Source organism: Brienomyrus brachyistius, chromosome 9 (assembly GCF_023856365.1).
Source record: "Brienomyrus brachyistius isolate T26 chromosome 9, BBRACH_0.4, whole genome shotgun sequence".
Lineage (NCBI taxonomy): Eukaryota > Metazoa > Chordata > Actinopteri > Osteoglossiformes > Mormyridae > Brienomyrus > Brienomyrus brachyistius.
This window is the reverse complement of record NC_064541.1, coordinates 12,514,261-12,528,220: the sequence shown is the minus strand read 5'-3', so window position 1 is coordinate 12,528,220 and position 13,960 is coordinate 12,514,261. Positions and strand designations below refer to the sequence as shown.

General features: G+C 51.6%; 1 protein-coding gene across 26 annotated transcripts in view; it reads right to left on the bottom strand.

Moving 5' to 3' along the window:
* Positions 1 to 13,960, bottom strand: part of rims2a (regulating synaptic membrane exocytosis 2a) — a 111,695-nt gene that overhangs the window by 94,630 nt on the left and 3,105 nt on the right. For 25 of the 26 annotated variants that reach the window (XM_049024955.1, XM_049024956.1, XM_049024980.1 and 22 more), the window contains exon 1: positions 13,162 to 13,824. The exons of the other annotated variant lie outside the window; for it this stretch is intronic. In XM_049024955.1, the coding sequence (XP_048880912.1) occupies positions 13,162 to 13,283 (122 nt within the window). In that variant the 5' untranslated portion in view covers positions 13,284 to 13,824. Of the gene's footprint in view, positions 1 to 13,161; positions 13,825 to 13,960 lie in introns of those variants that run through there. 26 annotated transcript variants of the gene reach the window in all.

Below are 13,960 nucleotides of genomic sequence, written 5' to 3'. Positions count from 1 at the left end.
CTTACAAAAAGTTTCTTCCCCAGAATTTGTTCCAAATATTCATGCCAGTGTTTGTACTGTGTGTTGTAATGTTCTTATAGGAGTGTGTATAACGTTCTAAGGGTTCAGCAATCCTTCCATACTCCTGTAATATCTCATGCATGAAGTCTAGCCAGTGAACAACCAGTTAGCGGGCTGTCACATACCTGCACATCCCAGGATGGTCTGTGAATAACAGAACCTCATGCTCTTCGAACATTTTCATTTTTTACAAGAGCCAGAATGCTGGGTGTAGTTAACACAGGGGTTAAGATGATGGTGAGGATTTGAAGCTGCTGTGTATGGGCATCTCAGGTTAGCTGATGTCATATACCAGCTTTGGTGTTAACTAAACAAACAGCAATCTTAACTACCACCAGTTAACCATTTCACCAACTGACAAATTGTTAGAGGTAAAAGCAGAAACATGTTCTGTGAGATCTCAATACCACCTTCCCATTTCCACACAAAATACCTAATTAACTGGTTAATATACTGCTGTCCATAACAGGAGCTAATCCCGGTTCTAGGGCAGCATGGGGATGTGTTAACTAGGATACCCATGCGAGTGGCCCGTCTCGTGTTGGAGCGCCTCCCCTCTGCTTCAGTTGGCAGTGCTACGGAAAATGTAGGACATAATTTACATCAGCGCACTGAGAGATTTCTGCGGGAAGCTGCAGAGCAACGCACAGCGACGCTGTACGGGCGCGTCTGTCGTTTCTGTCCCCCGGGTGGCGCCAGCTATTTATACCACACTGCCACCTCCTCCCCCGGCAGCATGCCGCACATCTGTGAAGTCTCTGGCGGCCACCTCGCACCCCTTCCCGCGAAAGCCCCCCCCTCCCCCAGCGCCTCAGCCAAGATGCCTTTTCTGTCAGGAGCTTCGGTTTCAAGGAGCAAACCCCCGTCATCGCATATGAGATCGCCGAACATGTGACCTGCCGCAATGCATGCTGGGAGCACGGAGCAGCGCTGCTCTCTTCTGCTCCCTTGACTTACGGAGTAAGAAGCAGGGGACTTGTAGGAGGAGGGAGGGAACGGGGAGGGACTTCATTTGGGCACAGGAGCGGAGATGGATTTAAACCATGTGAGGAGCAAGGAAAACAAAACAGGTGGATGGGGATTCAATGGGGTGGGATGGCGGATTATGGTTATACCCACAAATGTGGCATTAAAACACCGAGCTAGAGTTCTGACCCATTCTCATCTACGTAAATAACTGGACTCCTTTTCCTATTTCTAACACCGCTTCCAGGGGCCAGGAAATTTGAGAGATTTCTTACAAGTGAAGCACTGTACTTAGAGGCATGGGGCGGGGCCAAAGCTCTAAGCCACGCCCCTTGTCTTGCATGGAGGCAGGTCTGGCTGGGGGTTGACAGACTGACCCGTGACGGCAGGGGGAAACAAAGCTTCTCAGTAAATCGCATATGTAGAGCCGCGGCAGCAGATGCGGGCACAGGGAAGCGGTCAGGGGTAGGGGGGAGGGGTTCAGAATCTGCCAGAACGTTCCAGAGCCAGAACCCTGGCTCGCTGCTTCCTTAAAAGGCGAACTCCAGCCAAGCAGCAAGCCTTGATCTCGGCTGTTCGGCTTCAGATGGGGGAATGAAGTGACAAACCTTTTCATTTATTTTTTTTTTAACACACCTCCTTTAAAAGTAAACACGGCCCCCACAGGAGGGGGCTGAGGACGCAGCCTAAGCTACTGCACAGCATCTGCTGGTGGGAAGACAAGTTCAAAATGGTTAATGACCACAGCGGTTTCACAGGACACACACTAAACACTGTACTCCCCCCCCCCCAAAATCCAACAGCAGGACAGCAGACTACACTCATGGTATAAGCACCCCACCCAATTTGAAAGGGCTCCATTGCACTCCACAGCAGTCCGTTTACTCACAGCTGAACCCCTCTGTCTCACATACGCACCATACCGCCAACAACGTACCCCCCCCCTCCCCTCCCCCTGCAATGAAACGGCCCTGCTCCTGATGTAGGTCACACCCTGGGAGAGTCAAGCATTAAGGCCACTCTGTGCCCCCCCACACGCTTTTCCAGGAGGGGGAAACAAGGACACTTTCTCCCAGAGACCGCTGTCCGTCTGACCGGCTGAGGTGACTCGAATTTCACGTTGAATTTTACGTTATTGGTACAGTTGCTTTTTGTTCGTCAGTGTAGTAACACCTTAGACTGTCATTTGTTCTGCCTGGCTGTGTGTTTTTATCGACGGGGGCTACCTAATTATTCTCAGCGACCTCAGCTTGAGTCTTGACTCAAACTCACCGTTTGGCCGAGGGAGGCGGGAAAAAGTCTCGCAAGCTAATGAGAGGGAGCAGATATGGATGGGGGTGCAAACGCTGAGCCGTGAGACTGCGACCCGGGAGTAATTCAGAGCACATGGCACAGTCTGCAGACAGGTGGAAGTAAACTACCCAGAATTCTCACCAAACCTGTGAGCTTCACTGCATTACGGGCACTGTGTGACACCATTTCATCGCCTGAAGGGATCCTTTTCCTGTGTCTCTGCCCCTGGATGCATCTGGAACCCCAGGCCCCCCCGCAGGGGTGATGTGAGCTTCCGGCACCTTCTGGTTTGGCCCTGCTGTAAGTAGCACACAGCTTTTCTTAGCTTCCAGTAGCAGCTGAGCCATCTTCCCTGCTGTCCTGCAGTCTCCATTCGCAGTTAACTTTAGGGATGATATCCGGTTCCACGTCCTCATGCTTACAGGTTGTCTAATTAAAACTGCAGCACCAAGACCCCATTCTTTCCAAAAGGTTTAACAGTGGCCCTGCTGAACTGTCACAAAAACCTGAAAGAGGCTTTGACCGCGTTTTCACCGCCAAGACTCGGCCGCTACACTGGGCAAAGGGACTGCGGGTCGCTAGCCCTTCACTGATGGCTCTTCACAGGGGTCCTAAGGGCCCTGTTCTGCCTGCCTTTTTTTGGCAAAAAAAATGTCTGGGAGTGAAAAGAAACCACACCTCCCTGGCCCGAACCAGCTTCCCGACACTGCTAAACGGGCAAAGGGAGTCTCGGAATTGGGGAGGCAGCCGTGGCGAATCCGACGAAGCAGCCGGCACCAAAGTGAGTCAGACGGCCACGTGACACCGCCAGCCAGGAAGTGCCCCTTTCGGTTTTTGGGCTCCCGCTCGTCGCCGCCAGGTCCCAGCAGTGACACGGAAACTAGCGGTGTCGCCTCCTGAAATGGGACAGCGAGTCCCCCAGTTCACCTGAATCCCCGACACTGACCTCAGGCTGATCACCATCACCACGTTTCAGGTGACCACTGACACACTTTCCTCCCCTGGTTTTCGTTTTCACGGCCGCGGCGAGACACCCACCACAAAGGACCTGGCTTTTCACGGTTCGCCTCCCAACTCACCGCCCAGAACCCAAACTGCATAGTCAAGTACGTCTCAGGGGAGTAACAGGAGCCCGGAGCCCATCAGTCAGAGACCCGCTTGTAGCTTTGAGGGGAGACAATCCGAAGACTCCGCCTACTAGCTGACGATAAGCCCCGCCCATTGGTTTATTGGCTGGGTGAGTTCCTTAAAGGCCGCTGAATAAATAACCAGTTCGTTTATTCACTGCCAGCACTGGGGGCCTGCAGCGGCCCTCCCCGGAAGAGCATGGAAAATAAATTAATGACAATACTGAATCGATGGGGGCAGGTGAGGAATAAGGAAGGTGAAGCTCAGTTAGTGACATCTAATTACCTCCGTGTTACATGCGGGCGGATCACACACGTCAGCGGCTTCGCCCTGAAACAAACAGCATCCCTGCCTGTCGTGGGGAGCCCCAAACAGCAACCGCCAAAAACCACGGAGGCATCACTTAACGCAGAACCGGCACGCGCCAAGCAGCCCGCTCTTTCACCAGCCATCCACTCGAGGGCGACGGATATCTTAGCACACGTCCCGTCACCTGACCGCACAAGGAGATAAAAACAAATAGCATGTGACGTCAGAGAGTGGCGGGGGGGGGGGGGGGGGCGGGGGGCAACGTCAATGAGCTCAAATTAACGCCCCGTGGGGAGCCTCCCCCCTTCGCCTCCACTCAGAGTTAGCAAGCACGCCTTTCCACACACACCTGCGTATAAGGTGTAGACACACCTCGGTGGCCATCTGCTGAGCGGTTGAGGCTGCTGCTACGTACAAAAAGCCCCCCCGCGCCTGACCCCGCCCCGGACTATCACTGCACATCCACAACCTGCCCTGCGCCCCCCCCCCCAGCATCAATAACAGAGTGGGACCTACAACACTAACAGCTGGTGGGCAGTGCAGGCCCGCAACTGCCCAGAAAAGAGGGCTCCATGTCAGGAGGGGCATCTCTGATGACAAAGGGCAGCCCTTAATATTGAGGGACCTTTGAGTATGGAAATGTTGCGGCTTTAACGGAGCAGCCACACAGAGGGGGGCAGGGAACCCGAGAGGGTGGGCGGTTTCTCCTCACGTACCGCAACCGCTGGGGCAGCACCCATCGCAGGAGAGCATTGCAAAGCGAACAGGCAATGCGAGGGCAACTGTGCATGCCCCTGCCCCCCCAGTAAGAAGTAGTCCCAATATCACAGCAGCCATTGAATATGGAGGCCTTGGGAGGGGCGTAGCTACTCAGCAGGCTATCTGAGAATGACACCACCTGTCCCATGTACGCCGCCAAAGCCCCCTCCACACCTTCTATCTGCCTCAGAACGAAAATAACTAAATCCTGAAAGCACCCCCCCCACACACACACACACCACAAGAATGAATCAAGCTCTATCTGAAACTTAATGAATGGCTAAACATGCTGAATTAGATTAATAATCCGCTTTTATTCAAGTAATGTCACAAGTGCCCCAAACAGCGTGGGCTGGGCATCCGCTTCCAAGTGCTGATCTGTATCTGAGGACAGCCTGCCTGGGCGTTTTTCTGTTTTTGACTTTTGACAATCTGAACCACTCCGGTCAGAAGTAACCCTGCTACATTTACAGTCCAATTCAGAAAGAAATCTGGTACAATATCATTTGGAGCTCAAAAGGGACCTCTGAGACCGCAGGACACCCCCTGCAGACCTGCTGAGGGCATTCATTTCACTGGGATTCGGACACGAAGCAGGCTCACATAGCCTGTAATGCCAGGACATCCCCAATTAACGCTCATAGCGGCGGTTTGGCTGACGCTCCCCTCGGAGACGCCTGACACATACCCCGCTGTTCCCATGGCGTTACAAAATTACAGCGTCACTCCCCAGACGCACTGGATGCGACGAGGGTGACGCCTTTGCATCGACACGGGGGGGGGGGTCAAGGATTATATCACCAAAAAGCCTTCATTCCCCCCCCAGACAACAGCATTCGCCGGTTTGAAGCGGGAAGCCAAATTTATTGTTTTGTGTTAATTTGGGATATTTTGGGATATTCTCTCTTTTAGGGTGGAGTCCTGCTCCTCAGCTGGGGGGGGGGGGGGGTATTTGATTTTGGAAGCCCATTCAAAAAGTCACTTTGGGCCCCCACCTAGCCCTGCGTACTGACTATTTGTGGCCAACAGGGGGCCCCCAATCTCAGGAGACCAATTAAAATTTGAGTGGTGACAAACACCACCGCTACGCTCAGCACCTCTCCGGCATGCCGGGCCGTGGGCTGGCCAGGGGTTCGAGGAGAGGTGGCGTTTCAGAACCCTCTGCGGTTCCGTAAAGCAGGTCCGATGAGAGAACGGGTGACATCAGAACGACGGATCGATATCCTTGTGGGTACATCAGACTCAGAAAAAACGCTGAGGACTTCCCGAGACCGTCATGGGTAAGGAAGTCTCAGAGCGCCAGAGAAACAGATAAGCAAGCAAGATTACTTAAAATAATTTAAATAATATATGCTGAGGGCTATTCAAGGCACATAAAAAGCCCAGGGAGCCTCAAGAGAGGCTAAAAGCTAACTGAAGTCCACATGAACGCCATCCGGCAGAGGAAGAAGGAGGTTTTTCTAAGAGGCTGAAACTCACCGGAGGTGTGTGAAGCAATGGCTCATGGGATACCTCCGAATGATTACGCAAGGGCTCATGGGATACCTCCGAATGATTACGCAAGGGCTCATGGGATACCTCCGAATGATTACGCAAGGGCTCATGGGATACCTCCGAAAGATTACACGCCCCACAGCCTCAGGAGCGCAGCTGCACATCCCCACCCAAGAAGCCTTCCCTCCCCATCGACACGACTTGGGAAGAAATAAATAAGTTGGAAACGTGGCCCTGTGCCGCTGGAATTAAAAATATACATTGCGGGTGAAAGGCTGGTTACTGCGACGTACAGAGAATGCCAGACTGATGGGAACGTACTCTGTTTTCGGATCAAATCCGCTCCGTCTCGGGGTTGTGACACCTGTCTGCCCTCCTTTCCCTCGTTTCTGAAGCTGCCAAATGGGACGTCCCCTGCTCATGGTTCCGCCCAGACCGTCTCCCACCATCCTCCCGGAACAACGATCTAGTTTCCGTGAGTGTCGGGCGACCTGGGTCCTGACTCCAATGCTTATCTGACCGTGGAGCACTAGTGTGTCCGTTCTGGAGGAGGGGGTATCGATTCACTAGGACTTCCTCCCCCCAAAACAGCTTAAAGCCAAGCTGATACAGGCTCCAGCTCTGTAATTCCGGGAAGGAAAATGTGGTTTAATTATGGCTTCTGACCAGCGCTGAAGCGGCACTGAGGCTGGAAACAACAAGTGGTATTTTGGGCCGAGGAGGCGGGCAGACTCCACGACGAGGCACGGGATGGGGGGGGGAGCTCGCTCCCTGGTATCATTCCCCTCCCTCCACTCCCTCCTCCACCATGTGGCCATTAATCTGTGACCGGAGCAGGTGTGGACGTCCCCTGGGGGCCGGCCCCCCATCCCGTTTCTGTTTCGCTGTTCCAGGTACCCTCCTGGTACCAGCCATCACCCCCAACGTTCCCTGTACCAGGGAGGCATAAAAATGACCTGGGAAGAGCAAGTCACATGGCTGCCTACGGTTCACAGGCCAACAAACAAACACATTTTCAGTTGTCTTTCATACGTGATCTCATACAGAATGGCATCCTAAATCTCAGGGATTAATGTAAACTGAACTCAATCTTCAAGAGATACTTAAAGACCCCAACACCCCCTTCAAAGGAAATACCCTTCATTCCCACCTCCAGACCCAACTGACTGCAGGATTCCCCCACGGAAATCTTCAGCCTCCTTAACGATCAAACAACATTGCCATAGCAACCATACTCCATCAGAGATACCTCCCCACAGACACGAATCAACTGACCAAAACAGGGAATGCACAGAGATGAGAGTTCATCAGACAGGAAATGCACAGAGATGAGAGGCCAGCTGACAGGAAATGGACGAAGATGAGAGGTCCATTGACAGGAAATGGACAGAGATGAGAGGTCCATTGACAGGAAATTGACAGAGATGAGAGGCCCACTGACTGAAAATGCACAGAGATCAGAGGCCCACTGACAGGAAATGCAGAAAGATCTGACACCTGCTGACAGGGAACAGGAAGTGCAGTGAGATGAGAGGCCCACTGACTGAAAATGCAGTGAGATGAGAGGCCCACTGACTGAAAATGCAGTGAGATGAGAGGCCCACTGACTGAAAATGCAGTGAGATGAGAGGCCCACTGATAAGAGCTCCTCTTGTTTCTGAGTGGCTTCGGTGGCCTCTTACTACGCAGCTGTTGAATCTTCTAAAACCTAGACTTTCTTTACCCTTTCAGCCTGCCTCGTGTCCTCAGGAAATGAAGCCAATAAAACTGCCAGATACTGTTACCTACCAATCCATCCTTCTTCCATAACTGCTTACCCACTGCAGGGTCAGGCTCCCTATCCCAGGCAGCACAGGGCACAAGGCAGGGGGTACCCTGGACAAAATGCCAGTGTGTTTGCGCGCACACACACACACACACTTACTTTGTGTATACAGTACACCTAACCAAGAGGAATCATACACAACACCGGAAGAAAAAATATGTATCACAGTCTATTTCTATATTTAATGAGAAATATCTCTGCATAAGCGAAATATACATTTAAATGAGTGTTTATTCTCAGCCTAACTGAAAATAAAAAAATAAACTAAGAATCAGAAAGTCACTCGGGACATTGAGATATTTCTATAACACCTAGATGTGGCTCAAACGCCAGATTTTTTCTTACTTTAAATAGCTTGAATAACTTATTTCTGCTGACCAGCCTTTGCCTGTTCCTGCTAAAAATGTTGAGTAATATCGCGGGATTCTCCTCCAGTTAATTGCCCTCCAACATTCCCATGGATCCGGCAGACATTCGGGACGGACAGACTCGCCGTCCTTGCTGACGCAAAATGCTGGCGATTCCCAGCCAGGGCGTGACGGACAGAGAAACTCCCACTTGGGAAACTCTTTTCTTTCCTCCCCCCCCCCCCACCCCCCCGTTCTTGTCTTCTTAACAAACAGCGCATGCAGGATTTCCAAATGTGCCAAACAAGCGCATTTTATGCAACACAGCAGCTGCAGATTACAGCGTGCTCAAGACCTCTAAGTACTAACAGTGTGGAAGATTTTCACAGAATTATGAAAGGAGAGATAAAAATACTCTGCCACTAAAAACATGCACGTATCAAATGCGCTGCAGTCCCATAACGGAGACCTGCGTCTGTGCAATGCAATGTCTTACCCTCAAATTACACTTTCATGAGTCGATCCTTTTGTTTCATTCTATGTTGCCTGCTTTTGGTTATTTTGCCGAGCGTTGCTTAAAAACAGATTAGGGTTACGCTTAAGGTACCACAGCTATGCGTGGGCCGCGGAAACAAAATCCTCAGACACAAGGATAACGACAAAACCAAGCCAAATACAGGGCGCTTCACCATCCAGTCCCCGTACGCAGAAATACAACCCCCTGCAACTTAAATGCGATCGAGCACGTTACATTGCAGATAAAGACGAGGACACCTGGTCCCCAAGACCGGCCCGAATAAGTCGGACGGCAGACAGAAAATTCAGAAAGCACTGGAGAAGAGCAACGCCTCATAAACCCTTCGTAACCAGGCGTGACCTTTCCCTGACGGCCTTCCTTTGTTTATTAGTACAGCAGAGACGAGAGAGATAAAGGCTAAAGTTAGCGACAGGGAAACAACAGCACCCACAGAATATTTCCAATGCTATTTTCATCCCGTCACTACCACGGGTTCCAGGCCCAAGGGGGAGGGGCTTCACAGTTTCGACCCTGGGCGACATGCCCTGAATTGCACCAGTAAATTCATATTTACCAAAATGAACCGGGAATCCTCAGTCATAAATGCCATGATGGTAACCTGGGAAATGAAACCATCCATGGCGGGCATGTGAGCGGGCAGCCATGAGGCCCCAAGGCGTGAGCCACACTGTGCAGAGAAGGGAGTTCCCACATCTCCAGCTTCTCAGAGACGTCCTCGTGCCCAAAGGATGCTGGGAAACCCCCCATTTTGTGACCCGCGGTCCTTCTTCCGCTTCCTACATGTTCTGCTTCCCTCTAAGTAGTAAAGGTAAGAATTCCTCACGCTCAAGGTCCTTATAAACGTATAAACTGTAACCCTTCCTTCTACTCTAAGTCACTTTGGATAAAAGTGACAGATTAATTCATTTATGACATTCATTCATGAAAAAACAAGAACCAGAAGAACTTTCATAGTGCTTCTCCTACAGCAACAGCAAAGAATCCTGCCATTGTCATCAAAACATTATCAATAAAATGTGACAATGACTGACAATAACTCATTTTGCATGAGATGATGTCACTGACTGGGGGAGGGGCTGTCACGAGCACAAGCCACAAGACTGAGAAACACTCCTGAATACTCACAAACCTAACACAGCACCCCCAACCACCCCCCACCCCCAAAGACAGCATGTGATTGGCAGAATGTCAAGCAGCTGAAGACCTATACGTATCAGTAAACAGAAGGGCATAAGTTCAAGTCCTGGGGTGAGTCACTGTACCTTTGAGGACGCTAAATACCCTAAGGATCTGCTAGATATATATACAGCTAAACAAATGTAAACTGGTGGCAATCTCTGCTACGAATGCAGCCTTTTTGCTACGGCTGTTTGCCGTGCAGAGCAGCAACACGGGGCTGTTCCAGGCCTGAAGCTCAGAGGCATGTTACACCACACGTCACATGACAGATTCTTCGAGCACTTTGGCCACTGGTCCACCCACCTACGATGGCTCGCCCCGCCCCACCCCAACGGGAACCGCATGGCAAACACCTGAATACCCCTCCCTTCCCCCCAACACAGAGCCAAGCTCACTGAAACGTGGGCACCCCACCGAAAAAAGGGAGGCCATTCGATACGGTAGTCATCGGTGTCGCCAAGGGGCAACCAAGCCGAGGGCCAGGTATCGGTATTTTCCCCCGGGGCGACTCTTAAACACAGCTCAAGCCTCGAGCTGGCCGGTCCGGAGTGAATGGCCAGTGTAATGACTACACTCATGGAGGACAAAAGCCATTTCAATCGGATCACATATCAGATTACAAGAGCAACAGCGGCAACAAACCAGGCAATACATGAGCTGTGTGGGCACTGCAGTCACCTGGCACCTGTGTGGCTCACGCGTCACATCCCACCCACCTTCTGCATGTGCTCGGTCTGCTCTGAAGTGCTGTGGTAGCGTGGATGACTGTGCCAGATGTGCAAACATGTGTGGATTTTGGCTTAGCGTAACTTTAAAACACTTGTGCGGTTGCCTTTAAGAAAACAACACACCCCGCCGTCTCAGTCTGAATCGCCCGCGCAAGCGTATCATAATCGCTGAAAATATCAGTTCCTGAACAACTCCGTGATTGCAGTGTTTATCCATGATCAGAATAAACTGTATGAACTGGGAATCCTGAGCTATGGTGCATTCAATTTACACGAGGCAGGAGCACGTTGGTTACACTGCCACTTTGTACAAGTGCCCTCTGACGGACTGGCATTCACTCCAGGATCCCCGCCTTGTGCACCGGGTTAGGCTCCAGGATCCCCCCCCCCAACCAAGAACTCTATCCAGGATAAATGACTGAAAGATGGATGGGTAAATTAGTTTGTCTGAGAAAAACCTAAAGGGTTAGTATGAGCATTAGCCTTGTGCTTTAACTCTCTTTAAAAGCATTAATTTAGAGGGTTGTATTATGCATAGAAAGAAGCACGGCTGTGGCTGTGCTGACATTTCAGACGCGGCATGTGGGCCTGTGTAATCCAGGGAGTGCTGGGCATCTCACAGGGCCAGAAAACAGGCGGGCCGGCCAGCGTGTGCCCTGGCGGGGGTCCCGTCCCGCGTCTGTCCAAGGCACCTGACACTCAGCACGCGTCGGAGGGACCCCGACCACCATCCCCGTCACCACGGAAGCCACAAACGGGAAAACAGCATTTCACGTCACTTAAACCGCCACCCCTCCGCCCTGACAAAAAGAAACAAACATTCCTTTAACCACAGAACGTCCCCTACGCAAGAAATCATTCACTTCCCAAGGTATTTGTTTACATACGCTACGGTTGTTTGCAAAAAAATAACCAAAAGAAGGTATCAGACGAATTTCTTGGTTGCCAACACCTACAGGAAGCTGGTTGCACTTTATGAATGTAGAAAACGGTAGAAACCCAAGTACACTGCAGGACAGCACAGAGGTATTGCTGGATATTGATGGTTAAGTCAATAGGCCGAGGGTGTATTTCGAGGACATGGCCTTCTGGGTAATTCACAGCGCCCGGCATGTGATTTGGGAGAAAGACGACCTGGACTCTGAGTACATTTTCACTGTAACAGTCCTGTGCTGTGAAATACAGCAGCGCTAACTTCTTCAGCTACCTCCAGAGAGAGAGAGTGTGCCTGAGAGTCGCCACTTGAATGTGTATCTGCTATGTATGTGGAGTTGGGTGTGCATCATTGCTTGCGCCTGTGCGTGTGCACGCGTGTGTGCGTGCGCGCGCAATGTATTTCAACGTTAAGATAACGTCAGGCGAGCACCATGTGCCAAAACACGGGCAATATGCACTGCATACACTGAACATCAAGGATCCCGGACTAACGGCCCCGGACCCAATTCGGGTCCTGGTTGCACTTGGTATGTTTCTCTGGCCTCCCAGCGCGGGTCAGGGCCGGGCGCCCTCCGCCCTCCCCCTGAAAGCGTGGCCATCCTGCCCCCGCACCGACGGGCCGCCTCGTTCCCTATCTCGCTCCCTCCCACCTCGCTCACTCCTCTGCAGAATTTGGACTCCGCTCTTTTCACACGATAAAACCGGAAAAGCACATCAATCCCAAAAAGCTGTTTGCGGCACTGGAACCAGCTGGATAATAATACATATCGGAGCAGGACCCGAAAGATCAGAGACGGAAACAAACGGATAAATTTACACTGATCTTTACATAATTATCTCCTAAACAATTCTGACCATTTATGCCGGTTGTTGTATAGCATACTAGCAGACAAATGAACGATGTAAAAAAATTTAAGCCGGTGGGTTTGCAGAGAAATGAAACTTGAAAACTTGCATCGTTATTGAAAAAAATCCCTAATGAGAAGCAGTCAGGAAATATTAAATAGATGCGTACGTCCTGTCTGCATGTATCTTACTGCGTTTGTGTTATATTTAAATGAAAGCTAAAACCACGCACACTGCAAAGCTTCGGAGAAGAGCCCATTAATAAGAAGGTGGTGCGTGCGGCAGAGGCCGGACAGGTTTATGTAATGGACTGGGTGCGGGGAAAGGTTTGTCAGAAATGACTCAAATGGTGGAGGGATCCGCTCCGGGATGGGGGGGGTGGCGAGCGGGTCCACATGCGGCGGCGATTCGCGCAGTCAAACGCTGCTCTCGCCCTCGCCACTTTAACGGGTTGATTCATTTCAACGGTAACACAGATTTCAAGCCCTACCTCCCCCCCCTGCCCATCTTCTACACCTCCAGCGAAAAAACCTCGCCATCCTCCCCCGGCAGCTTCGGCGAAGGACATTTTCAAATGCAATTTCCCGATACGTCCTCGCAAAACGCCAGCGATCGATCGCCGAGGACCCCCCCCCCCTCCTCCTCCATATCCCCCACACCTCCTCCCAGCTCCTCTCGGCATGCATACACCCCCGATAGCCCTGCTGGGGAAGCCTCCATAAATCACAGCATCTTTTCAAAGGGATCGCTCACCCGATGTTGCCGAGTGCCTGCTCCAGCAGCTCCGTCTGCAGGATATTCTGAGGCGGCGAGAAAGCCCCATTGAAATGAGATAAAACAGAGCTACAAAACTGACGCAATGTCTCAAACTGCATTTTTCCTTTTTCTCCCCTTTCTTTTCTCCCTTTCTTCCGCGCGGCCCCCTTTTTCCTTCACAAACGATACGTCCACCTGGCCTCGGTCCGCTCCCACCTCCTCGGAAACATCGGAGAAAAAAGACGGCGATCAAGTTCCATATTTCTCCCGATCCTGGTCAAAAGTACGCTTTGATAAGCAGCAGCAGCACCCGGACGCGGCGTGTTCAGTCATTATGCTCCCAACTTAGAGGAAATGTAGGTGCAGGGGCTGTTTTTTCGCCTGCCTGTGGCAAAATTTCTCCACAGCGGATGAAAAAAAATAACCGAAAGAGAGAAAGAGAGAGAGACGGCGAAGCATGTTTTCATAGGCATCTCTGGCCGGAACACCGGGGGCTTGCATTTCTCAGGGCGTTTTACACCACTGCCATCCATCCGCTCACTGGACGCGGACAGAGGCACAGGAGCGGCGGGCGCGATGCTGTCGTCAGGGTTTCGGCCACATCTGGCTGCCAAGCATCAACTCTCTTAAGTAATAAAGGCGCAGGACAAGGCATCCTAATGCAATTACACTGAGTCTGAGGAGGGGGACTGGGATCTACACGGGCGGTGGGTGGAGGTGGAGGTGGGGGTGGGGGTGGATCGGGGGGGGGGGCGACAAGGGGAAGGGAGGGGGATTCTCTACAGAAATTAAATCT